The following is a 27489-nucleotide window of genomic DNA, read 5'->3' as shown; positions in this document are numbered from 1 at the left end:
ATATATATATAAATATATATAATTATTTAAAATTATAAATTTAATAGTAATTATTTAATCTTCTAGTCTGTTACTCAGGGTGTTTGTTTACAAAATATAGCTGTGATAAAAGTGTTTAAATTATTTTTTAAACAAAGCCTGCTGTTCTGTATATAAAATTATAATTGTTGAGAAATAAATACATTTATTACACTCTTTTTTTTTAATAATAATTCTTATAATTTTATATTTTGTTTAGATTGTATTAATGATAGTCTCTTCAGAATATTATTTTTTAGTAAGTAAACAATCCACTGTGTTATTTCTGAAGGGGTAAACTATAGTTCAGTTATATTTAGAAGACTCGGAAATTTCAGAGCAGTTGAATATTTTGCTGCCAAATGCCTTCTAAGTAATGCTAATTTGAACATGTTCAGTGTTTACATTAAATCTAGTAGCAGCATTATTTATTCATTTATAGTTAAAGCCAATCAAAGATGACTGAATTTCCAGTAGAGTATGTTAACGTATTAACGCACCTACTATCCAACAGTTATGGTAGGCTCCACATATCTAAAACATTAACTTAATTCACGCAACTAGTCATATATTTCATCATTTGAAAGATCCAATATCATAACAGTTCTAATTAAACAAAGGAATAGTAAAGTGTACAGAATGCACTATTGTAATCTTAACTTCAAAAGATCTACAATGCTTTTGTGGCAATGTACACAGATACAGGAGACGTGTCGGGGAATTCGATAAAGATTTACGGTGGAAGGCAATGTAAAGCACTAATGAAGACTAATCAATTTTGAAATTTGGTATCATTAGTATGACTACATGAAGGCATTGTTTTCAAATTCATCTCCCAAAGTGTTCTCATGATTGAAATCTGTTAGGGAATCCATAATTGTTAAGAGATTGTTTTAAAATGACATTGGGGCATTGTCAACACAACATAAATTCACATAATGCTGAAAATGCATATAAAATGAATTTGCTCATGAAATATGCAATTTTTTTAGAGTTGAATGATATTTAACTCTGAAAGAAATGATAAGCAGTTGTTTGCGTATGATAAAAAATTTTCAATAAGAATTTAAGAAGTCAATAGTAATTAATTACACAGAAGAACTATATGTACTATTTGTATCATCAATATATTATCATAAAATACAATTATTAGCAAATTTTATTTATGTATAAGTTGCTATGCTAAATTATTGTCAAATGGAACAAATTTGGACATTGAAATAGTATCCAAAATTATTATATTGCCTGAAAACTTTGTGCCAGTTTTATATTTGATGATTACGACCATTATATTAAGACAAATGATCATCATTTTCCATTATCAATTTGTATAAAATGTGCAATTTTCTATCCAGTAAATTAGTTTAAAGAGTGTATTGTAAATAATCAAAACAAAAGGATAATGTGCATTTGAGACACGTAATGTTGCAAGTTTCAGAGAAAGATTATGTTGTAAATGATTTGCAATATATAATTGAGGTAATTTTGATATCCATACTTGTGGTTCTTCATTTATATATATTAAAAATCAACGAGGACCAACCTTTTAAATGAAAAACACATTCAAGTTTAAGAAGTTGCAACACTAAATGTATTGGTAATGCAACTTTTAGATCGTTTTAGTTATGCAATGTTAAATACTATATTTATTTTCTCACTAAAAAACTATCGAACAGAGTGACGGTATACATTTTAGTGCTTAGGTATGTAAAAGCAAAAACATTTCACACTGCTTAATTATAGGGAATGAAAATAGATCTTTTATGTTAATATCTAGTGAAGTGTTCACGAATACAACATGGAGAATTATCATCAGCAATTGATATTACTGATGATAATTTTGTGTTGTCAAAATATCTAAAATTTTATCATAATTACGTATAGTATAGTTATATAATCATGCTATGGAAATTTTTATGAAAGTTAATATTTTAAGAGAGAGAGGAGAATGGATTGGAAAAAGGATCAAATGAGATGCGAGGCTTTTCCAAATCGACATGGCAGTTATATTATAGGGAGATGACATAGCAATATGGCCTTGCACTGATTACTTGTAATGAGCTAGCATGGATCTAGAAATGAAGAACGGCATTCCGTTCTGTATCGGCTGGAAAAGATCGGAAGAGTCTGAACTGGATTCAAATTTTTCATAACAGCAGACTGATAACTTACCACATAGCAATAATGGAAGGAATGATGATGATGATCATATATTTTGTCTCCGATCAGAATATTATACGAGATTTTTGCTTAACATTAATTGATGTTTTAGTTTTGAATTTTTCTGTAGAACCTTTGTGTATGTTACATAAATAACTTTCATATTCCCCATCCCTAATAAGAGTAGTTTGTTAAATATTGAAGAATTTTGGAACAAATTTTGAATAAAAGTTTTTGTTATTGCAGATTGTTTTATGTTAATTTAGTAGTAATTAGATCGTTAAAATCGAAGAGAGGCTTTAAGCATTGATGGTCTACCTGTATTTTTATTGTTTATATTCAACTAGCAGATAAACCCGGCATTGCCCGGACAAAAAATAACAACAGACAACCAAATTTTTATATCGGTTTTGTTTTAATGTTTATTTTAGCCTACTGTTGTCACGTATGTAAACCTGACTTTGCCTGGGTTTATAAAGTACCCATCACAGTAGTTGTTACATCTGGTGTTAATAATTGTATGTGGTAAAGCCCATTTTAAGAACATTAACAAAATGCTTATAAAATATGTAGGTAATGCTTATAAAATATGTAGGTAGTGCATCTTGGTAAATAGCGAGTTTATAAAAAAATTATTAGAATTCGTTTGGTTTAGGCAATGCAACACGTGGACAATTTGCTGAGGGGGTGCCTTCCAGGAGGTCTTTTATGAGAAACTGCCCGTTTAGATGTTACTAACGTGAAAAAACCCAGAAAAGTCTATATTGCCCATGCATGAATTCACAATCGACCGCTGCCAGTTTGGTTGTATTTTATTTTTTTGCCAATACATGGTGCCACATGTAAATCCAGCAAACTTAATATAGATAGAAATTGATATATAGATTTTGATATATAGATATTTTGGAGTGGCACATATGACATTTCGTAAATTACAAGTATGTTAACGTAACTGGCGAGTTCCGTAGCAATTGGTCAAACAGCATACAGCGAATTACAAAATGATCATTTACATATATAGATTATCATTTTGTAATTCTGTAATATTTTGCAGAATAAGAATGGAGTCGTGCTGGTTCTGGAATGTGTATCACACTGTTGAAATAGCTAAAACTTTTGAAAATTTGACTTCACATAATATGATATTGTGTAATTTTTTTTTCCTCCTACAATCTTGAATTTCTTACATAAATAGAGTATGATCTATTTGAAATTTTGGATAACAGTTTAAACATGCCTTATAATTTTCTAGAATATGTTCTGCTCTATTATGAACATGAAATTACACCATTCAAAACTGAAATTGCAATATCAAGAAGGAATGGATGGACACAAACACAATTTGTAAGGTACAACTATTAGATATAAATGTGAGTTTTTTTTTTTTTTTAGCAGTTATACCTTCTATGGAAATCTTAGGAAACAGGAGGCCCCCGATTAGCTATATACGAACAATAAATACAATCAGGAATTCCAATTACAAATTCTAATACAAACTGGAAGTAGTGTTATTTCAATTTAAAAATTTCCCCTGAAAGATGTTAGATAAATGATCGGCACAAATCTATCGTTAAAGGAAAAATATGATGTAGAGGGGCAAGACACTACTAATTTGAGGTGGAGAACATATATTTTAAATTAAAAATATGATTAAAAATTGCATCCCAGCATTGTGACGATGTCACAATAAATAACTGCTTGTTATATTTATTTTAAAATAACAAAACCGATTGCTTTATTATCCAACAGGATGCTGCAGACCTTAAGCACCCCTCTGGATACAACCAAAATATGCACACAACGTAAATATCAATTTTATGCAATAAATGCATTATTTAATGTTTTGCAGGTTTTTCGACAATTGTGACATTTTATTGGTTGTAACATTGTAACAGTTGCTTTTACGAAAAGACCGCCGATGTCGCAAATGAGCACACAGAATGATTAAATGATAGTGTAGTAGCCTGAAGAGTTTGACAACAATGAACCCAATCTGATGAAATGAAACAGCTATGCTTGTTACACCATAGAATTTGTGAAGAGTTTGGCTACTTTACTTTATTTACAGTATAAATTGGATGATCAGTGTTCAGTAAAATGAAACCAGTTTTTTTTTNATTATTTTTGATTCTGTTATTGTCTTTCTATTGGCAATGCCTTTAAAATCAAAATATTTATAAAAAATAAGCTTTAAAATTTATGAATTTCTGCGGTTATATTACACATGCTACTATAATAAACTGTACCTCCAGGCCTTTAGGCATAACAAAGACCTCTAGGCTACACCTTACATCTTGGGGCCTCAAGCTACACCACAGGCTATAGAAAGATTCACTCTTACAATTTATTATCATTTAATAGAGAGATGGGCCTCTTATATCTTATAGCTTAGGGCCACATCCTTGATTGCATTGTACTATATCTCATTTTGTAAAGTATAATAAAGATAAATCTATGAATTATTATTATATTTTGTAAAATTTTAATGCTTAGTTAATTTAATATAAACTTTTACTATATTTATTTATTGTTTTTACTTTAAAAACATCAAATCCTTCAGTCAAAATGAGAAATTTTATACAAGAATTCTATCCGAAGTTGAAAATTACACCAAAAGAAAAAAATATATATATCAACTTCGAAGATTAGGAAATCCTTAAATCGTATTACATACTCTACACATCCGAATTTATTTTAGAAAAAGAAATAAAAGTGATCGATTACATTAAACGTTTNCTAGTCAAAGGAAATAATATAATATAATTTACAGATAATAATTACGATGTGATCCGAAGTTTCACTAGTTTTTCCCCTAAATAGGGTGACCCAAAACTCAGTTAATCGTGTTTTGAGTAATTAGAAGATGATGCAGATTTATGATAGGTAATTTCTGAAAAGTTTGTTAAAACGTTGTAATTTTTATATTAAAGCTTAAAGATGTTGAAAAATAATCACGAACAATCTAAATTAATTCATAAAATTAATTCTATCCAGCATCATTACATTCCTACATGAAATATTTGTATTTTTTCTGTACCGATCATATTTTAAAAAGAAATTTGAAATATAATTAGTTTATATAGTAAAAAATTAGCTTTTCGTGTGTATTTTTTTAGTAATTCGTCTTCATTTAATAGCTTACAGTTGATAAATCTTCTTTCATAATTGAGCTTTCAATTGATAACTAGGAAGAGGAATTTATAAACATCAAAGAGTGATAAATAAAAATCTTGTAAGAAAGGAGGAAAATCGTAAATTTTCCCAGCATTAAACAATGTGAAACTTGCATTATAATTTTCAAAAAAATTATTATTGGGCTGCAATTTGAAAAAACTGTAGACTTCCTTAATCTGGAGAATGATGTTTCATGAAAATTGAGACCAGATATAGAAATCTTAGGTGCAGGAGATCCAGATTAACTATACAAATTTCCTGTAGAGATCAGGAGTTACGTAATTTTAATTCAAATATTTTCTCCTCAATGGAGTTACATAGATGGCCGGCATGACTCTGTTTTTATCAGGAAAAGTATGATGTATAGGGGCAAAAGACTACTAATTTGAGACCGAGAGCATATATTTTAAATTAAATACATTAAAATGTGATTAAAAATTGCGGTCACGCATTGTGACGATGTGACAATAACTTTTACTGGTTATTATTGTATAAATACAATGTCTCGTTCAATTCTCAAAGACATTCTGTACATATTGACCACTATTATCTGTCGGAGGAGGAAGGACTACTTGTATATCGTAGGTGAGGGAGAGAATCACAACAGTATAAATCTGGCTCTGCTCATCAACGTCATTATTTCTTTCTAAAATATTAAAGAAAATTAAAAATAATTTGCTTAATATGAGTATATTTAAATTCAATTCATACCAAAACTCATAATTTTATAATAATTAATTTCTTATCAATGCTAATGAAACATTGAAGATATACATTACATCTTGAAAATTTCTTCAGTAACAAAAAAATATTGCAAAGAAACTTCAAAAATTTGTTTGATAAAGATATAGTCGCATTTAATTCGTTATTTTTACTTAAAATTCTTTAATTATTTTAATGAACACGGTTCTTTTAATTGATTTCTTACTCTAGGTTTATCGATCAACGGTTGTGTTTCTTCACTAACGACTCGAATGATAAGTGATGCGAAAATAGTTTTTCCAGGATGTCCTGTAAACGTAATATTAACAGCTAATTTTTTCCTGTTTTGCGTTTTTATAACTTTTTAAGAACTAGAGCGTGACAGCCAGACGGATAAACAGAAAGCTATTTCAATATCACGATATACGGCTTTTGTTCGTTTATCTTAATAAGAAATTCAGTATTGTTCATTTTTCATACTTTTCTACATTTTTTTCTCTATAAAAATAAAGGTTATGCTATCATTTTTGGTAAGATTTTTTGAAATTTATTCCGTAGAAACACTAATATTTAATTTTAATAATATTCGAGATGTTTTTCCTTTCATTGTTGCTCGAAAAATCGAATTCAAAACAAACAGAAATGTATACACCGGAAAACCTATTGTTTCTTAGCTTCAACATTATGAATTCATGTTGTATAAATATTTATATAAATAAAATAATTTGTATTGAATCTATTTTTCATTACGCTTCTAAATTGAAATGTCATTTATATTTGGATCAATATCACGACTGTATCATTCATAACGAGAGACATTGCTAGACATTTATAAAATTGNAGTTATTATGGCAGAAAAAATAATATATTATGTATCACAAACTAATAGTATTAAAAAATTATTACGTAAAATATGTTCCTTGCAACAATCACACCTTCATTATACATTTTTTCTTTTAGTTTTTTTTTTCTTTAATTTAAAGTTACAATATGTAAAATTAACAATACGGTTACTCACTAAATTTCTTAAATGAGGGGTACAATCTAGAGATATGACATGTCACGGGGTACGCTAATGAAAAAAGGTTGGGAACCACTGCTTTAGAGGTATGAAGGAGTACGTGTCAGAAGTTGCAATTTAGCACAGAGTATTTGGTGCCCAAATCATGAGCACATAAATTAAACCAGACTTGTAGGTAGTTAGGGGACCGAGAACCGGCTCAAAATAAAATACAAAATGCTGAGACTGTTTCTACAAATAGGCACAAGTGCGAGATTTGTGCATGTGTTGCTCGTGCTCTCCAAGACATAGTCTAGTCCCAAGGATGGCTTTGCCGTTTTACTTTGTTTTGGATTAAAATTGATTTAATTAATTAGATTACAGAATTTAATCTAAAGCTTATAGCTTAACTACCTCAGATTAATAATTTTGAATTTTAATTAAATTTATAGAATATTCCCAAACAATAAACTGACCCAGAAAGGGACTCAAACTTGTAACTTCTGTTTGTTATGCAGATGATTACCATGTAGTCTAGCTTTAGATATATTTGGCATAAACTCAAATTTACAGGCAAAATCCTGTATAACATGGTACTTCAATAACAGTTTCGTTCTGATTAGAGAATTGTGGCAATCCTTGGTTGCGGACATTACTTAGGGAATGTCCGCAACCAAGTAGCCCAATACAGTGGTGCCTCATACTTCAAATTTAATTTGTTCCAGGAGGCCAATCAAAGTCCAAATCAATTTTTCCCATTAGAAATAATAGAAAGTAAATTCTGATTTCTATAACAAACTTTGTTTTGGAACACTTAAACGTTTGAATTTTCTTATCTAGTGCGCAGGCTCGTAACCTTGTTATTCTTTTTTGTACGAGCCTGCGCAATAGATAAGAAAATTCAAATGTTTAGAAAGTGAATTAATTTGACTCTAAACAATACTCAATTTGATTAAATTAAAACAGAAAATACACATAATTTAAGGTAAAAATAACACAATTAAATGCCCTAATAATAAATTAAGCACAAAAAGAATAAACATTGTATAATAAAATGAAAATTGCATTTATTGGTCACATTCTGTCAACATTGGCATCGTAAACATGGTCGCACATGTACCACCTTCATACTTCATGATAACTTCCTTTTTCACTTCAACTATCAATATTACAACTTTCTTCTTAGGCTTTGTTAATTCTACATACCATGGTTAATAAGTAATTAATGCCAACAAACCAAATATCAAACTCAGCCTTTTTAAACACTTGATGAAACATCAAACACCTTCTATCGTTGAGAAATGTTTATGAAATGAAACACTAACATTTACAACTTAATAGAATAGACCATCTTACACCTGAAGATGGCTTCTTCTCATAAAGTACTCAGCAAATCACTATACATATAACTAACACCTTATCTTTGCCGAGAAATATAATTTATTTCAAACAAACATTTCAGCCTGATACACAGGCCATCTTCAGGTTGAGAACCAAATTTGAATTAAAGGATTCCATTAATGGAACACAAAAATCAAATTAAATAAGCAACAGAATAAGATAAAATAAAAATTAAATAATAAATAACCAATGGAGTAACATAATATAAAAATGTAAAAAATGTACATAGAAGTATTAAGAAATACAATTACTAACACATCCAATAAAATTATTATTTTGACTGATTAGAGCTCTTATTAAATTTCTTAACTATAAACTTCCATGCAGAGGGAAGACTTTCTGCATCCCTCGCATTTAAACAGCCTTCCTGTATTTTACTCCTATAAATCTGCAACTTTTCAGCTGTCAACGCCAAAGATGGGGAAGATAAAGGTTCTATGATGGTTGCCTCATTCCATTTGACTACAGATCCTGGTGTTTGCGCCATTTGGGACAAAATTGTTGCATTAGACTCCTTNTTTTTACATAATTTTTTGATTTAAAAGAATTTTCCTCAAAACTACGTTAAAATTAATTTTGTTAAAGATAATTTATATGTTTATAGTGTTTTTATTTTTACTTTGTTGCATACTTATATTACTTATATTTCTGTACCCGCAAAAAACCTATCGCATACCCCGGGTTGGGAATCGCTGCTTTAGACTGTTATATTCTCCTTTCCAGTTTCCCTTCCTAAGCCCTCAGTTATATGAATTCTAGACGATGAGGGAATGTGCTAAATGAGTAGCAGATGTTAGCCTGGTATTTGGCATCGGAATTTTCGAAGTGAAGGAGGCAGAGGTGATAGTAAACACTACGTAATGGTTTTATTGAAGGGGCAGACAATTCGTTAGAAGTTGATATACTATTAAAGAACCGCATCTCTCCAGAGCCATCTAAGTATTTTAGTGGGAACATGACTAATAGAAGGGATGGGCAACATTTCTGTAATTAATTTAAGGGCCATATTTTAGTAATTTTCTGTACATATCTGTAATTAAGGGCCGAATAATTATAAATAATTATTGGAATGAAGAATAATGCTGATAAACAATGGTTAAAATAGTGTGATGTTTTAATATTACAATAAATTGTCATAAATTGGTATTTTCTCCTTAAAAACATTCTTAATTTTATGGTCTCTATCACAAAGAATGGGCATGAATTAATTCTCCTTATATCTATATAAAATAAATATTTACACATTTATATTTATATATACAGAATATTCACATTTTTTCACATTATCATGCATTATGAACATTCTATGCTGTACTTAATTAATAGATTTGTAATGGATCATTAACTCTAAACGCACAGTGAGTTGTTTATTTTTTTTTTTATGCGTCAGAATTTTTAGTCGAGCTATTCCGACTTGAGTAGCTAATATTGGAAGATTAATCGCGGGCTGAATCGCTGTCCATGGGGGTTTCAAGAAATCGGATGAGTAGTTTCGAAGATTACCTGCTGCAAACAAACTTACTAACATACATACATACATACATACATTACCTCTTTATAATATTAGTATATGTCGAGTAACTCTCTCACAAGACAATGACAGTAGAAAAGAAGATCCAATTTCATTTATTACTTTCAAGTTATCTCTTTTGATTATAAGAAAAGCTATAAAGTTAGAAATATTATTGTTAATTTTATTACATAAGTCTTAATTTATTATTATTATTATTATTATTATTATTAGTTTTAATTTATTTAGTTTTATTTTTAATAATTTTTATTTATTTATTATTATTATTTAATTTTGCCCGCATTTTTCGAACCCTTAATCACAATTTTTTTAATTAATCGCAACTCTTTTCTTGCAACTTAACTATAGAAATTGTTTTAGTGTTGTTTTGCAGAAAAAAGAATCTAATTTATATTTATTTACATTTTTTCTAGTAATTTCATTTATTTTGTTTTATAACTTTGCCTGCTTTTCAATTAATTCTTTTTATAAATACATTATTTATACAGTTTAAGAACAGTGCATATGGCAATTTTACAATTAAACTTTACAAATTACAATAAATAACACATAACTGTACATTAGTAGTTATTTATTAAGTATTATAAAGACGATAAAACTGGCAAAATATTATACAGTTAATACTGATATTCAAAAATAATAACTATAAAAATCACAAATTTATCTTGTAAATTTCTTCCTAACATAGTTGTCACTATTGTCACTTTAATATTTGTGTTTCTGCTCAGTCCTTGTTATAGTTTACCGTTCTGCACTATTATACAATAAATAGCACACAAATAACATACAGGGAAATGTTCCCTGTATGTTTGCTTAACTTTAGGCAATATCATCAATGAAGATCTTCTTCATACTGCCAAAAGTACATTATCAGATATAAAGTCAAAGGGATTTTTATGCCATCCAATAGAGACATTACATAAATTGCTTACCTTATAATAGAGATGGGTTGATAATAATAAAAAGCAAGCCCATATGGTTAGGAGTTGAAAGTAGAAATTTGGTACACAGTTAGGGTATGTCATGAGAATGTACACTAAGAAGAGATTTTTCGAAATTCCCCCCCCGGGGGAGGGGGGGTTAGTTTAGGGTTTTTTTTAAGGACTTTTTTTCTACTATACTATTTTAGATGCGGTTTTTGCGGGAAATCGAACATATTTTTAAACCCATCTAAAAATTCTCTAATTAGTCTCAGAAGAGGGGGACCTAATTCTTGCACCCGGTGAAAATGGGTAAGATCGGCTATACTCTAATAATCTTAATCTTTGCTATTGTTACTTTTTCCCCGAGCAACACTGGACTCATCCATATTGAAAAACCCAAAATATTTTTTAATTTCTCAATTTTTGAATGTATTTGAGTCATTTTTTGACCAATTGCCATACTTTTCTTCTGTTATATATAACAGCTGTAAAATTAAAAATCCATCAAATTGTATTTTGACTTATTGCAGTCTATTGATATGTGACTTGGGCCATATTTGTATAAAATCAGTGATCTCACTCATGCACCAAAAAGACCCCTGGTAGCTCTGAAATACTAAGTAGAGCATAAAATACAAAAAATTCTAGCTCTTTTCAATCACATCCATCATCTAGAATGCTTAGAGGATTTTAAAACACCAGTACTGTGTTAAGTGTTCTATATCATCAGGAATGCTTTTGGCTATAATACAGGGCACAATAGTATTCTATTGTGCCTTGCTGTAATGGCATTCTATAATCTTCTGAATGTTCCTGATGATGATTGATGTTGGTCAAAACGTTTTCTTTCTGTTTTGTCTTGTTTTTACACTCCATTTAAGTATATATTTTGTATGTATCTAATGCTACAAATCATTAAATATATAAAACTATAAATAATGATAATTGACTTAAATCCAGAAAAATAAAATTACCTTCTGAATGTCCAACACCTTCATCTGTCTCAATAGTTTCAACTGTGTTACTTGGAGAAAAAGAAATATTAAATTTTGTGGGTATGGCATTTGGTTTGAGCAATTTTCTTTTGGAATCAAAAAACTGATTATCTTCAAAGTGAATGGAACATAATTTATAATTCTGGTGAAGGTATTTTGTACTGTAATTTAAGAGATCGTATCGACAACAATTCAGCACCCATTCTTTACATCTAAAAAGAAATAATCAAATTTTAATAAAACTAATTATTTTAAAAACATTAAAAATTTAGAAAATCTACATGCTTTAATATAGTGTTTTTCAAAATTAACACGCCATAAGAGATTGTGTGGAGAAGCTCGTTTACAAAGCATTAGTGGCAAGTGTATAGTGAACAGGTTAGTAACAGACTCAACACCAATAAAATCCAGCAAGAATTTTAATAAATAACTAGCATTTTCAACTACATTTAGCAGTCATCATCAAGTTCTTAAGTGTTCAAATACCTACAAAAATTTCAAGGACAATGATACTCTACCACAAGCTTGGAGATCATACTGTGAATCTTATAAATAATTTTTATTTTATGGAAACTCTCAATGACGTAAGTTTTATCCAATCAATTCCTATTCTAATTTTTAAAATCTTCATGTTCAAATTGTTATTCCATTTGAACACTTGAGAACATGATGATGGTTGCTGAATATAGTTGAAAATGTTAGTTATTTATTAAAATTCTTGCTGGATTTTATTACTGTTGAATCTGTTGCTTACTATTGCATCCAGTTTTTAAATTTATAAAGTATACTGGTTATATGATACATCATTTCAGTATGTTGTGAAGATTGTTATTTTTAGTTTCATTTGAATAAAACTAAACATAAGAACAATAAAAAACTGGTAATATTTCATTCATTAAGTACAAGTTCAATCCTCACAACACACAAGTTAGTTACAGAAGTAAGTGGCTGGGCCTACATGCATATGAATTTTGTGCAATTGATTTCCATTTGGCAGTATTACAGACCCAAAATAATGCAACGTATCACTAATATACTACACGCTTTCCCCTGATGCTTTGCAAACAAACTTCTCTGTATAATCTTCTATGGCACATTACTTTTCAAAAACATTGAATAACTTATGTCTATTCTTTATTGAATTAACTGTCAACATAAACAATATACTTGTTATTCTAATAAAATTAATCAAAAAGAATTAATCTTTTAACTAATAAATAAAGTCATATTATTCTACAGTGATCACAAAGTCTTTATTCATGAGATTGTATACTGTATCTTCTGGTTTACAATATATATTCTGGATGCAGAAAAGTATTAATGGTAGATGACATTGTGAGAATGACAATTATCAATTATCATTCTCACAATGTTATTTATCAATTAATAGTTTAATGGATCACCTGATCCAATTAGCCGAGATTTTATTTCTCAACTTTTATTCATAATCCACATTATTCACTAATAATTTGATATCATACATGCAACTTTATCAGTGCATTCTTATGCATCAAGTCCCATCTAGAAAAACAATTCAGTGGATGATGGATAAATGTAAATCCAATATATGATAGTATGGCATCCTTGAAAACCAGATTTAACATTTGTCAATCAGATAACTGAGTGGATAAGGTGGCAGCCTACCACTTTGAGGACCCAGGATCAAATCCACAGGTCAAAAATCCCAGGAATTTTTCAAAAAATGGCCCTTTCAGATGTGTTAGACCCTGTCCTTTGCCATCCAGCTATCCCATTGTGGATCCAGCCAAACCCAAAATCATAATAGGCTTGCTAAAGAGGCTCTCTTAGTACCCACAGAACAGAGTATAAAAGTCCAGGCCTAACATCAGAGAATTTGTTTTCAGATATGATGGAAGATATCAAGAAAAATGATGGAAAAAATTATGCAAAATAAGGCATTACCTCATCAACCTTTATAGAAGTTGTTTCTTAACAGGGCTCAGTAACTGAAGTTCAACTTTGACTGTTAATGGAATAATGGCTCATTATCTTCACCTACATGACTTTAAGATGAGAGAAATTGGAAGATTGGAAGCAGGATAATTACAAGCTGAATTAGCAATGTTTCAAAGCGAGTGGTCTTTATTCCATATGTTTTCAGTTTTGTTATTATTTTGTTCATTTTTCCAGCTTTATACAAATTCAGAAAGTACTGTTTATGAGAAATATCACAAGGCTTTTCATTTTACCTCCAATTATTACATGATAAATAAAGCAATAGATGTATAATAAAAAGCAGAATTATACTATAATAAACTCATATCTGTATTTGGATACCAAATCTCAGTTTTCAAAAAATTTCAAATGACAAAACTGTGTACTGTACATACTCAAAAACATCTGTAAGCCTGATAGTTATATTAATTAAAGCCAAGTGTGTACCATACTTGATGAGTTTGAAAAATACCTCAATCCATTTTATGTATTCCAATGATTGTCAAAAAAAACACAGTGGATGATCAGATAATGAATATAATCCATTCCAAGACTTTGTTCGCTATCTGAATTGTTCGTTAACCACTTATCAATTTACCATAGGTTTTTATGGAAATTTGATTAATTCGTTCTGGAGACCCAAAAAATAAAAATACATATATACACAGTGTTGCATTTTTATCAGTCATGTTTTTTTTCCATTTGTGAGGGTTAATCTGTCCAATGTTGATTGCTTTTCTCTCTTAGGATTTTTCAGAAGTAATAATTGCATTGTCATTGTAGAGATCCCCAAGCCTATTAACATCATTCTGGTTTGGATGCCATTCTAAGACTGCTGTTCTGAAATCCTCTTTCGTCTTCCTCTTTTTCAGAAGAAAACACATCTCGCTGAGTTTCTTGGTGTTTTTCATTTAAAGAGTTCTTGCAGTTCTTCTGTCATCAGATCAGTTTCAGGTTCCATTATGAGCTATTCAATGTTCTTTATTTCTCAGATGTGATTTTAATTACTCCTTTAGATGCTTGAGTCTTTATGATATATCTTTCTTAGCTAAGATTGTGCCTACTGTAGACCTATTCAAGCCATACTACCTAGCAACATCAGACATATGCCCATTCTCTACATTTGCTATTATACTCTCATCTTTCAAAAATAAAAACCGATGCAAAACTTAATGAGTGCCCGCCTGACAGTCTTGCGAAAACTATAAAAAATTCTTTGTCAGAAAGATAAACAAAAGGCTGAAATTACAAGGGAGAGTTTCAAAATTCATCCGATTGGTATCAGGTTGAGCTTTGATGCCGACGTCTCCCACGCTCTGAAATGTTTTGAATTGCCCAAATGATCTTTTAAAATGCTTGACAAGATCCAAGTGATACTGGATCATGTTCAATAATATCTCTAATTGCTAAATGACAATCATTCAGTACCAAATTGCTGATTCAAGCAACATAAACTCATTTTTGATAGATTATTGTCATCAAAAGATTTTTGCAACAGTTCCAGCATTTTGTGGCAGTATTGTAATTCTATTGCAAAAAGAAAATTTAATGCATGTTCTTTGCTCAATTACACTCAACATTTTGAAAAATTGCCAGCACAAAAATTCTTTACACACAAAACAAGCATTTATTTGAAAATGAAAANATGCTTGTTACACCATAGAATTTGTGAAGAGTTTGGCTACTTTACTTTATTTACAGTATAAATTGGATGATCAGTGTTCAGTAAAATGAAACCAGTTTTTTTTTTTTATTTTTTTAAAAGAATAATAAATCAAAATTCAAATAGATGTTTTGTACAAAAAAAGAATTTTATTAAAAACAAAATTTTTAAAAAGGAAACTTCAAATAATAAATACTTTACAATACAATTAATAATTATGAAAAATTTCATTTACTGTTGAGAAATGTGATTCAATAAATGTTCTCGTAAAATATAACTTCTAGGAAATTTTTCTTCACATATATTGCAGGAAAATGGTTTCTCTCCAATGTGGGAAGATACGTGTCTGTTAAAACTACGATACACAACAAATTTTTTATCACAAACGTCACATGCAAAAGGAGTTCGACTAGTGTGTAATTTCATGTGTCTCTTCAAATTCCACTTATAGGCAAACACTTGATCACAGTCGGAACATCTAAAAACGCATTGTTTTTTGATTTGAAAATAGGAAGTATGAGAAAATAAAGAATTTTTACATTTCTTTCTTCTCTTTTTACATTTTCTTGAAACAAACACTTCTTCGTCTGATGCTGTAAAATGAAAAAACAAAAAATATATATATATTTTAAACATTAAACGAAGAATGTTTCATTTAATATTTGCATTAAAAAGTCAAAATAAAGATTAGTGTGCAATAACTCATTATATGTTTACATCTATGAGTATATTTAACTCACAGCACTATGTAAACAGCCATATGTATCTAAAAATCAGATTATTGACAAGACTATGTCTTGTCTCTAAAATCGCTCTGCTGTCAACAGCTGGACACTTTAGAGCAGCGATTCCCAACCTGTGGTGCGCGTACCCCTAGGGGTACGCGCACCACAGGTTTGGGGTGCGCGATAGGTTGTTTAGGGGTACAGAAAAAAGTTAGTTATTATGGCAGAAAAAATAATATATTATGTATCACAAACTAATAGTATTAAAAAATTATTAGATAAAAAATGTTCCTTGCAACAATCACAACTTTATTATACATNTCAGGCTTGGATACTGTTTTGCGTTTGCTGACCACCACTTGTAAAGGTCTGCCGTCCAATCTAGGCGAACAGTTTTCATATAAAGTGATACAGTGATGTTTTTTAGTAATAATTAGTAACGCAATTTGATGTAGCAATGAACAAATAATGCATGTTGTGACATGATCTACTCGCAAATAAAACAAATGTGCCCGCAGTGTCGCCACCGCACCCACAGTAATGTATCAGGTCGTAACATATCACCCGCGAAATGTACACATATTTCGCCGAACATTCGGCCGCCGAATATTCGGCGCTTCGGCCAAGAGCGTAGCCGAATGTTCGGTATTCGGCAAAATCACTATTCGTGGCATCACTAATTTAAACTTCTTCTAACCGACGCTCCACAGTGTACCCGAGGAAGGCCTATTAAGAAGGCCGAAAACATTTGTACTCCAGTTAATAAGGCTAGAATTTAGTGAGAAAGGTTTTTGTGCTGATAATACACAATCATCTTTCAATGTCACTTCTCTAGTTTCTTATTGCTTATATCATAAGTTTCACAGTTAATAAAATAAGCAGACAGTGAAAATAAGCTAAAGTTTTTATGACTTTAGCTTATTTTCACTGTCTGCTGTTATGTGAGTAATAATAATAAAATCATAAACTATTCAATAATTATTTACAGTATTTACATTTTAAAAAACAAACCTTAAATTTATTTTAAACTCTGAAAATGAATATTTAAGGAATAAAAAATTCACATGTTTGACATTAATTAATATCATACCTTCTGTATGACTTCCACCAATACTTTATTAAAACCAAATGTTTTCAGCCATAATAAAGTATTGCTGGAAGGCGCAAGAAAGGAGTGATATTAATTACTGTTAAGTTTCAGTTTGAACAACTTAATGCACATTTTTAACAATAAAAATATAGACAAAATGTATAAAACTATAAAATTTACAATTATTTTTTCTAAAAATTGCATTGACTTGGAAAGAAAAAAAAACACTTTATTCATTGAGACTTGAGCCAGTGATCTTGTAACTATGAATAAGGCATGCTGCCACCAAACCAGTCTTCGATGAAATGTTCCACAAAGCTTACTCATAAGTCAACTGAGATTCTTTTAATTTCCATTTTCTTAAAAATATTTGAGAAGTGCACTTTCTTACTTTGCTCAATAAGTTTGTACCAAATACTCATATGTGAAATCTGTGAGGATCACATTGTGACTGCCCCTCATAAGAGGTTTTATGAAGATAATTTAAATTCACACTTTATTTGAACAATAAAAAAATATGTAAAGTGACCACAAAGTCTATGTAAGCAGTTAATAATTTTTAAAATAACCCAGAAGACCTTGGTATTATTCATTACTTCAATTTTTTTTTTGTGTTTAATAAATTGCTTAATATATTGTGTATGAATATATAAAATTCTTTTTAAATGATGAGCATTGTATATAAATAAGATAAACATAAAACAAATCTGCTTAAAAAATGCATACCAAAAAAGTTTGCATACAACTAGATTTTTTCAAATTTGCACCTTTACATATCTCTGAAAGTTCAAATTTAATAGATAAATTTAACGCTACGGGAAATCTACTCGCACAGTTTTGATCAGGAAGACATAAATATTCACAATTCAAGGACAAAAAATTATAAAGTCAAAAGTAAATGCAACAAAAATACAGCAGAAATTGCCACATCTGAAAATAAAAAGGTTAGTACAAAAACAATATCCAATGTTTTAATAAGGGTTAATTATTATGGACGCACTGCCAGACAGAAACCATCAACTTTTAAAATCAGTAGAAAGAAGTGTTTAGAATTTGCACATGAATATGTGAAATCACGAATAGGAAAATCGGAAGACTTTTGGAAGTGTGTGTTATTTAGTGACAATAGTAAATTTAATATATTTGGCTCTGATAGAAGAGAACATTTGTGACAAAAGCCCAACACACAATTTCAAGCAAAGAATACAAATGTTAATTTTACACGTGGGGGTGGTAACGCAATGGTGTGGAGACATATGGCAGCCAGTGGAGTCAATTAAAATTCATTGACAAAGCAACAAACAGATATGATTATTTAAATATTTTAAAGAAAAATTTAAAAAGTAGCATGCAGAAATTGGGATTAGCAAATAGCTTCATAATCCAAGACAATGATCCCAAGCATTCTTCACCTATTGTGAGAGAATGGTTATTGTATAATGCTCAAAGACAATTGTGTATATCTCCACAATCACCCAACCTTAACCCCATAGAACATTTGCAGTATTTATTAGAACGAATACACAACCATAGTATTATATTTAAAGTCACACTAAAAGTTACTTTGCAAGAATGGTATAAAATAGATGACACTTTAAAACTAGTTTCATCAATGAGAAAATGTTTAGAAGCTATTACACAAAGGATTCGTTACAAAATACTAACATGAATTTGATTAAGTTTATTCTAAACAGTCTGTATTTTATGCAGACTTTTTTTAATATTGTTTATTATCTTACATACAGTGTTAATTACTTTTAACCTTAATATGTAGTGCATATGTAAATAATTATAATAAATATAGACTGTTCTGTTATCTTTTGTATCTTAATTAAAGGACATTTGATGACTTTATTAACTGCTACATGCAGACTTTTTTGAGTTACTATATAAAAAAAAAAAAAAACTTTAATAATCTTTTATTGTTTTATTATAAAATTGAAAATAAATACATCATCATCTGAAAATGTTAATTGTTAATTATGTTTAATTAATTAATTTTATTAAAATATCAAAATTATTATTACTTCTATTAGAAGACAAAATTTTTATTTCATTAAAATAATTTTTAAAGAATACAGTATTATAAAAGGAAAAAACAAAATTATTACTATAATAAAATTCAACACATCAATGAATCTGATATTTTTTTTAATATTTAAATAGTAAATTTTATAATTTATTCATATCTTGATTGGTGTTCCTATAATAAAACAAATTATTAAAATTAGCCTTATAGCCTGATTATCAAACATTCCTTAATAATTTCCTTTATATAGCATATTTTGCTAGTCTTCAATGTCCAAGCTTAAGGGTCAAGTGTGCTTACTAAACATAAGATTTAGGTATTATATTGCATTAATGGGCATTTTATACTTGTGGTATTTAATCTTAAATAAACAAAGAGAAACAAGTCTAAAGTTTTAATGTTTACAGCTTTCAAACTTTATAAAAAGAGTAACTTTCAAACACCAAAAAGCACATTCTATTTTTAAAACATTTTCACAAATAAAAACAAAAATTTTTCTCAATAATCTTTATTTTTAGTCCTCATAATACTATTTCAAATTATGCTGCAAAGTTAAACAATCCTAACACCCAATATAACTGGTTAATTATCATAAATACATTACACCACAAAACCTTTTCTAACATCAATTAAAATTTAATATCAACAGATAATAAGGCTAGAATTTAGTGAGAAAGGTTTTTGTGCTGATAATACACAATCATCTTTCAATGTCACTTCTCTAGTTTCTTATTGCTTATATCATAAGTTTCACAGTTAATAAAATAAGCAGACAGTGAAAATAAGCTAAAGTTTTTATGACTTTAGCTTATTTTCACTGTCTGCTGTTATGTGAGTAATAATAATAAAATCATAAACTATTCAATAATTATTTACAGTATTTACATTTTAAAAAACAAACCTTAAATTTATTTTAAACTCTGAAAATGAATATTTAAGGAATAAAAAATTCACATGTTTGACATTAATTAATATCATACCTTCTGTATGACTTCCACCAATACTTTATTAAAACCAAATGTTTTCAGCCATAATAAAGTATTGCTGGAAGGCGCAAGAAAGGAGTGATATTAATTACTGTTAAGTTTCAGTTTGAACAACTTAATGCACATTTTTAACAATAAAAATATAGACAAAATGTATAAAACTATAAAATTTACAATTATTTTTTCTAAAAATTGCATTGACTTGGAAAGAAAAAAAAACACTTTATTCATTGAGACTTGAGCCAGTGATCTTGTAACTATGAATAAGGCATGCTGCCACCAAACCAGTCTTCGATGAAATGTTCCACAAAGCTTACTCATAAGTCAACTGAGATTCTTTTAATTTCCATTTTCTTAAAAATATTTGAGAAGTGCACTTTCTTACTTTGCTCAATAAGTTTGTACCAAATACTCATATGTGAAATCTGTGAGGATCACATTGTGACTGCCCCTCATAAGAGGTTTTATGAAGATAATTTAAATTCACACTTTATTTGAACAATAAAAAAATATGTAAAGTGACCACAAAGTCTATGTAAGCAGTTAATAATTTTTAAAATAACCCAGAAGACCTTGGTATTATTCATTACTTCAATTTTTTTTTTGTGTTTAATAAATTGCTTAATATATTGTGTATGAATATATAAAATTCTTTTTAAATGATGAGCATTGTATATAAATAAGATAAACATAAAACAAATCTGCTTAAAAAATGCATACCAAAAAAGTTTGCATACAACTAGATTTTTTCAAATTTGCACCTTTACATATCTCTGAAAGTTCAAATTTAATAGATAAATTTAACGCTACGGGAAATCTACTCGCACAGTTTTGATCAGGAAGACATAAATATTCACAATTCAAGGACAAAAAATTATAAAGTCAAAAGTAAATGCAACAAAAATACAGCAGAAATTGCCACATCTGAAAATAAAAAGGTTAGTACAAAAACAATATCCAATGTTTTAATAAGGGTTAATTATTATGGACGCACTGCCAGACAGAAACCATCAACTTTTAAAATCAGTAGAAAGAAGTGTTTAGAATTTGCACATGAATATGTGAAATCACGAATAGGAAAATCGGAAGACTTTTGGAAGTGTGTGTTATTTAGTGACAATAGTAAATTTAATATATTTGGCTCTGATAGAAGAGAACATTTGTGACAAAAGCCCAACACACAATTTCAAGCANTTGACAATTTCAAAATATATCATTTTCTTAAAATCTAAATTTTAAAATTTGTAAGTAGAGAAAAGAATCAATACTGAGCTTTGTATTACATATTTCAGTATCAAATTATACTTAATACTAGTGTTTCATTCAAACTCTTTTATTTTGGAGAATGCTACCCAATCACGCGAAATTGTAAATCAAATTATGACAGTTGATACTAACAGCCAAGGGTCACAAATAAACAGCAAAATATTAATTGACAATGTTCTTACAATATCTATTTTAGGAATCACTAGCAAGTGGAAATGGCAACAATCAAACTAAACTTGCATGGAATTTAACTATAACTTATATATGATATGATACATTCTTAAATATAAAATTTGACTTTTCTGGTTTTGTATAAGATTTAAATATGTAAAGTTGTCCAGAATTTTTGATAGTGTCAGGATTTATCAGTAAGTGCCTTGGGATAATCCTGCTTAAACCGGGATGTCTGGCAACCTTTGTTACATCCACAAGTAAATGAATAATGAATACTAAAAGTAAATTCATATTTCTTTATTTCTTTTAATATTACTTGTTATTCTTTTCATGGATAAATAAATATTCCATATATATTTATATATACCTTCAAAACATCACTCAAACCTGATAAATTTGATAAATAGCCTGATACAATCCAATTTTTTCAAAAATAAATTTTAGAACACCTTGAGAATTATTCGAATTGTTATTGACTGAACAATTGGAAATTTTTTTTTAAATGCCTAGAACAGTATATTTGAATAGCTTATAACATTTGGGAGCTCAGTAGAACTACTGTATAACTCTTGTTATTTCATCTGAAGAGGGACTCTGAATGAAGCCAAAAACATTTGTGATTGAATATTCAATGTAGTGGAAGTTAGATGCTAAGCATAAACTGTCGTACTTTCCAGCATATAAGACGACTCCCGACTTTTACAGTTAAAATATAGAGTTTGGGATATACTTGCCATATATGTCGACACCCAGTGTATAAGACTTGAGAAGATTTTCCTGGGTTAAAAAGTCATCTTATACGTCAGAAAATACGGTAGTTAGTACAGAGACATATTTGCATCACCTGTAATATACAGGTATAGGACAAAATAATAGGAACACCTCTTTTGAAATGTGTTGTACTTCGACCATCCAATACAGCCACACCACGTGTTGCAACAGTCTGCCATCCAGTGGCGGTGAAAGGAAAGGTATCAGTTGAGCATTTGGCAGTGTGACAGTTGCATGAGAAAATTCTGTTCCCAGCAAAGCACCATTATGTCCGACCTGTCCGACGTGCAAAGAGGCATGATTATTGTAGCATGCCTCGCTGGAGCATCCATGTCTAGAACAGCCAACCTTATGGGTGTTTCAAGGTCCACTGTGTCAAGGGTTATGACAGTCTACACAAAACTGGGAAAGGTATCTTCTGCAAAGCAGAACAGAGGGTGAAAGTCAAAGTTGACCGACCGGGATAGATGAGTGTTGAAGAAGATAGTTGCCCAAAAGCATAAGACTACACTGCAGCAGATAACCTCTGAGATGAACACCCATCTCCAGAACCCTGTATCCACCAAAACTATTCAACGAGAGCTGCATGCTGCAAGCATTCATGACTGAGTAGCCATCCCAAAGCCATTAGTGTCACCACAGAATGCTATGAAACAATGACAGTGGTGCCAAGACCACCAAAACTGGACACAACAGCAATGGGAACAGGTCATCTAGTCTGACGAATCATCATTTACATTATTTCAGACCACCGGATGTGTGTTTGTCTGGTGAATACCAGCAGAGGCATTTTGTGTTGACTTTCTGGTTCCTATCATGAAGCATGGAGGGGGCTATGTGCTGCTGTGGGGAGCAATATTGTGGCGTGGCTTGGGGCTACTCATAGTCTTGAGGGAGAAGGTCAGAGGCGAGCATTATCATAGTATTCTCACAGATCGTTTACACCCTATGCTTCGTACTCTGTTTCCTGGAGAACGTTCTCTATTCCAAGATGGCAACACCCTTGTACACACGGCTCGCTGTGTTCAAACATGGTTGGATGAGCATAATGATGAAGAGGAACATCTCACGTGGTGTCCTCAGTCCCCTGATCTCAACATCATTGAGCCTGTGTGGGTTTTTTAGAGAACAAAGTCCATGCTTGGTTTCCTCCTCCATGCACACTACCTGAACTCGAGACCGCTTTGCAGGAGGAATGGCTGCGAATTCCCTTAAACTTTCTGCACGACCTTTATTTCTCAATCCCAAGTCTAATACAAGCTGTATCAGACCTGGGATTGAGAAATAAACCAACTCCCTACTAATAAATATTTTGCATTCTTTCACAGGTGTTCCTATTATTTTGTCCTATACCTGTATATGCAATTATACACTTATTGACAATATGTATTAATAATGATTAAAATAACTTTTTAACAATTTCAATATTAATATTAGCATAACATTTAATGTTCTGTTGACATATTTTTAAAATTATTTACTATCTATTAAAAGTTCATAGCACTTTTTCCCATCTAGTGCCCAGAACAAGTGCATTTCAGACTAACCTTATATGTCTCTGATCAAATAAATCAGTATAACATATGAATGTCAGAAGCATTATTTTATTAAATATCTTGTAATATGGCAGTTAACTTTAAAATATGCCTGTGCAAAGATTAAGAATTGCCATGTTAGAAAGAGAAGTGCAAAGGTAAGGTTGCCTTAAGTTCAAAACCATAGAGACGAGATAAATATCAAAGGGTACCCACATTAGATAGGCAGTAGCTACTCTGGAAAAGAAGTGAATAATTCTAATTAAACTAATTTTATTGAATTATTAATTATTGAACATTTTTTATTACACATTAAATCAATATTTGTTTGACTTATAGTATTTCAACAAAGTTTTTGTTAGAAAACCAGGTTTTCCATTGCATAACTGGCAAAACCCATGATGGACACAAAAACAGAGGTCCTTTTAGTGTCCACAGAGCAGAAAGAATATAAAATAATAATAACTACACTATGGCCAGACATAACCATTGATTTCAATATTTATGATTGAGTACAGTTACACCTCTGAATGAGACAGTTAGGATCTTATCAGAGCTGTAGATTTAGGAGTAAAAAAGGTCAAAGGACAAGGAAAAACACTGCAAAAACCTAACAAATCAGCAAGAAAATTGTACACAAAATGTAAACGTTTTCGCCCATGTTAAATGGGCATCATCAGGCAACAAACTGCTGAGAAGACACAGGATTGCCGAACACATATGTAGGGGGAAGGGGTGTATGACATAAGAGAGGAGGAGGGTTTATATTTCATAGAAAGTCTTTCAGGCAGAGTTTATATTTCCAGACTTTCCACTTCCTGGAAGTCTTGCTATAAAATATAAACCCCTCCTCTCTTCTTACTTCATACACCCTTTCCACCTACACACGTCTTTGGCAAATCTGTCTTCTCAGCAGTTTGTGGCCTGACGATGCCTGTTTAACACTGGTGAAAACGTTCACATTTTGTCTATCATTTTCTCATTGGTTTGTTAAGTTTTTACAGTGTTTATTTTTGTCTAATATTAACCAGTTGTAAAGTAACAGTTGTTAATTCAAAAGAATACCCTTGTTACCCTTCACGAGATACAGCCCCCTGAAATCAGCCTACTTCCAGGCTGCACACAATTGGGAGTTGCATTGCTCTATTTAACTATTTAGCTGTTATTATCCTGGCTTTGAGTAGCCCACTTAACTGTTCATGAAATACTTGATGTTATAGTTTTAGGGGGTGTGGGGTTGCCTATACATGGGCACAGAGGTGTGAGTGACACTGAAGTGCACAATTACATGCAGAGCAGATCAAGGCACAAGTTAGTATGTGCCTTGCCTGATGCTCTGCATGGAGATTAGGCAGTATTACTTGTTCACAGTAAAAGCTGAACTTTGGAATGAGTATCTTGCAAAGGATTGTATGTATAGATATAGTTCGTTGACTTTTTTGCTTGTACAGGGGTCTGTAATTCTGTGGGTGCAATTCAGAAGCCATATCTTACCAATGATTGCAAGAATCCATTATTATCAATTATCAATGGTCTCTCTTGAGGCCATCTCACAGCCACATATAAGGCAAAAAAAAGAAAAAAAAACACAATGCACATACCAATTTCTAAAGGCAAGCACATGACTAAAGGTGGCATATACATTAACAACACCAAAACACATAACACTAACAATTCCTACTTGACTTTTTTTAATACAAATAAGAACATTTTAAGGTAGAAATGGGCATATTTGAAAAAATTTTCCAATCAGGACAAAACGTTCCAAATACAACAAATTCAAAAAAATCAGACATATGACAACTCTACACACGGGATATAACCATCGACACGTCCCTCCCAAATAATTCGAAACCATTTTATTACATAAAATTCTAACACAAGGAAAAATCAATCATGTAAAATTGTTTTCATACGAAGTTTGTGAGTAAAAACAGGAGTTTTTAATCCTTTTTGTAATAATAAATAATCATAGATAATTACAGTAATGGCAAAACCATACTGGAAAACAGCCTATGGAAAATTTAGAGATAGAAATAACCAGTGTTAAGGATCTGACATGTTTTGGCCTTTCAGATATTCAGATTTGATCTATCCATTTGGAAAGAAAATTTCTCCAACTGAACCAAAATTCTCTAATAATAATAAAATGAATTGAAAAAAAGCATTGAAACATGATTTGTTCAGAACTACTTTCTAATTTCTCAGAAATTTCTGAACTTACAAAGTATTTTCTTCAGGAAAGCTAAAACGCTCTCTCATATCAGTTTTACTAGTTGTACAATTTAAATCTGCACATATTTCTTCTTGATCATGATTGAGCTTATCCATAACCACAATACATTCCTTCACTTAATACATGTCACCGAATCTGTTTATTATAATAGATTATCCGACCACTAGAGGGAGTAAGAATACAAGTAAATTAAACTGTTGCCAACCAAAACTTAATATATTGCTGATTTGTCATTAATTTCTGTATATTCTACTTTTGAAACTAGATACACTAAAATTAACTAAATTATATTATTAATTATAGAAATCGTTATTATTATATTAATATGAATAAATTAACTATTATAGTTTTAAATTAATATATTGTCTTTCCTCATCGAGAGCATTAATATATCGTTTCCCATATCAGAGTCGGTTAATCTACCGACTCTGCCCATATCTTTGATAGTAGCGTAATTTTAAAAAAAATGTTAATTTTGCAAGGAAAGGATTTTAAAATTCTAAATGACTAATAGTTGAATACTAATTGATGATCTTTGTGGGAATCCAATGGAGATAGAAATATGCCATTTTACATAATAAAAATACTGTATCTTTGAAAGTTTATTTATTCAAAAAATGAAAAATAACTGCAGAAACCAAAGAAAGTAGTGAATATTTTGCTACTCCAATTTCTTAATTCTGTAATTTGGTATTAAGCAAAGTAAACGTAAAATGATGACTTGTGCCCTTTTCTTAAATTTAGGTTTAACATTTCAAAATTAAAAAAAAATAAATAATAAACATTTAAATATAATGATTAAATAGCAGCTTGGAAGCATATAGTTTCTACCAGAGTTTGGTTTCATTCTTATTTTCTTCTTTTCGAATGGTCCTTTTTGAAATTTTATCAATAATATTGATGGCTGGATGGCCGAAGCGGTTAAGGTATAACTTAACACTCTCCAAGAATTGTTTATGATCGACCCTTTTCACATATATTGGGCCCCGTCCGGTACCCTCATCGAGTGGATAAAACCACTGAACACTACCAATGATTCAGTTTTATCCATTGAACAAAGAGTTTAGTGGATGGTTCTAGTCTATTGGTCACGGATTCTCTCCTCACCAAGGGACTACCCGCGACTTTTTTCACTTGTCTAACACTTAAATAGA

General features: G+C 30.3%; 1 protein-coding gene across 1 annotated transcript; it reads right to left on the bottom strand.

The window, feature by feature from the left end:
- Positions 1–11277: 11277 nt before the first annotated feature.
- On the bottom strand, positions 11278–26490 carry LOC111641927 (52 kDa repressor of the inhibitor of the protein kinase-like). The gene is made up of 3 exons (XM_023388182.1): positions 26324–26490; positions 11884–12116; positions 11278–11814 (listed from the first exon to the last, which is right to left on the bottom strand). The coding sequence occupies exons 1-3, from the start codon at positions 26428–26430 to the stop codon at positions 11786–11788; spliced, it is 369 nt and encodes a 122-aa protein (XP_023243950.1). The 5' UTR covers positions 26431–26490; the 3' UTR covers positions 11278–11785.
- Positions 26491–27489: the final 999 nt, after the last annotated feature.

The sequence above is a fragment of the Centruroides sculpturatus genome, unplaced genomic scaffold (assembly GCF_000671375.1).
Source record: "Centruroides sculpturatus isolate CEXI.00-Female unplaced genomic scaffold, Cexi_2.0 scaffold1578, whole genome shotgun sequence".
Classification (NCBI taxonomy): domain Eukaryota; kingdom Metazoa; phylum Arthropoda; class Arachnida; order Scorpiones; family Buthidae; genus Centruroides; species Centruroides sculpturatus.
The sequence above is the reverse complement of the archived record's forward strand: the minus strand, read 5'-3'. Positions and strand labels throughout refer to the sequence as shown.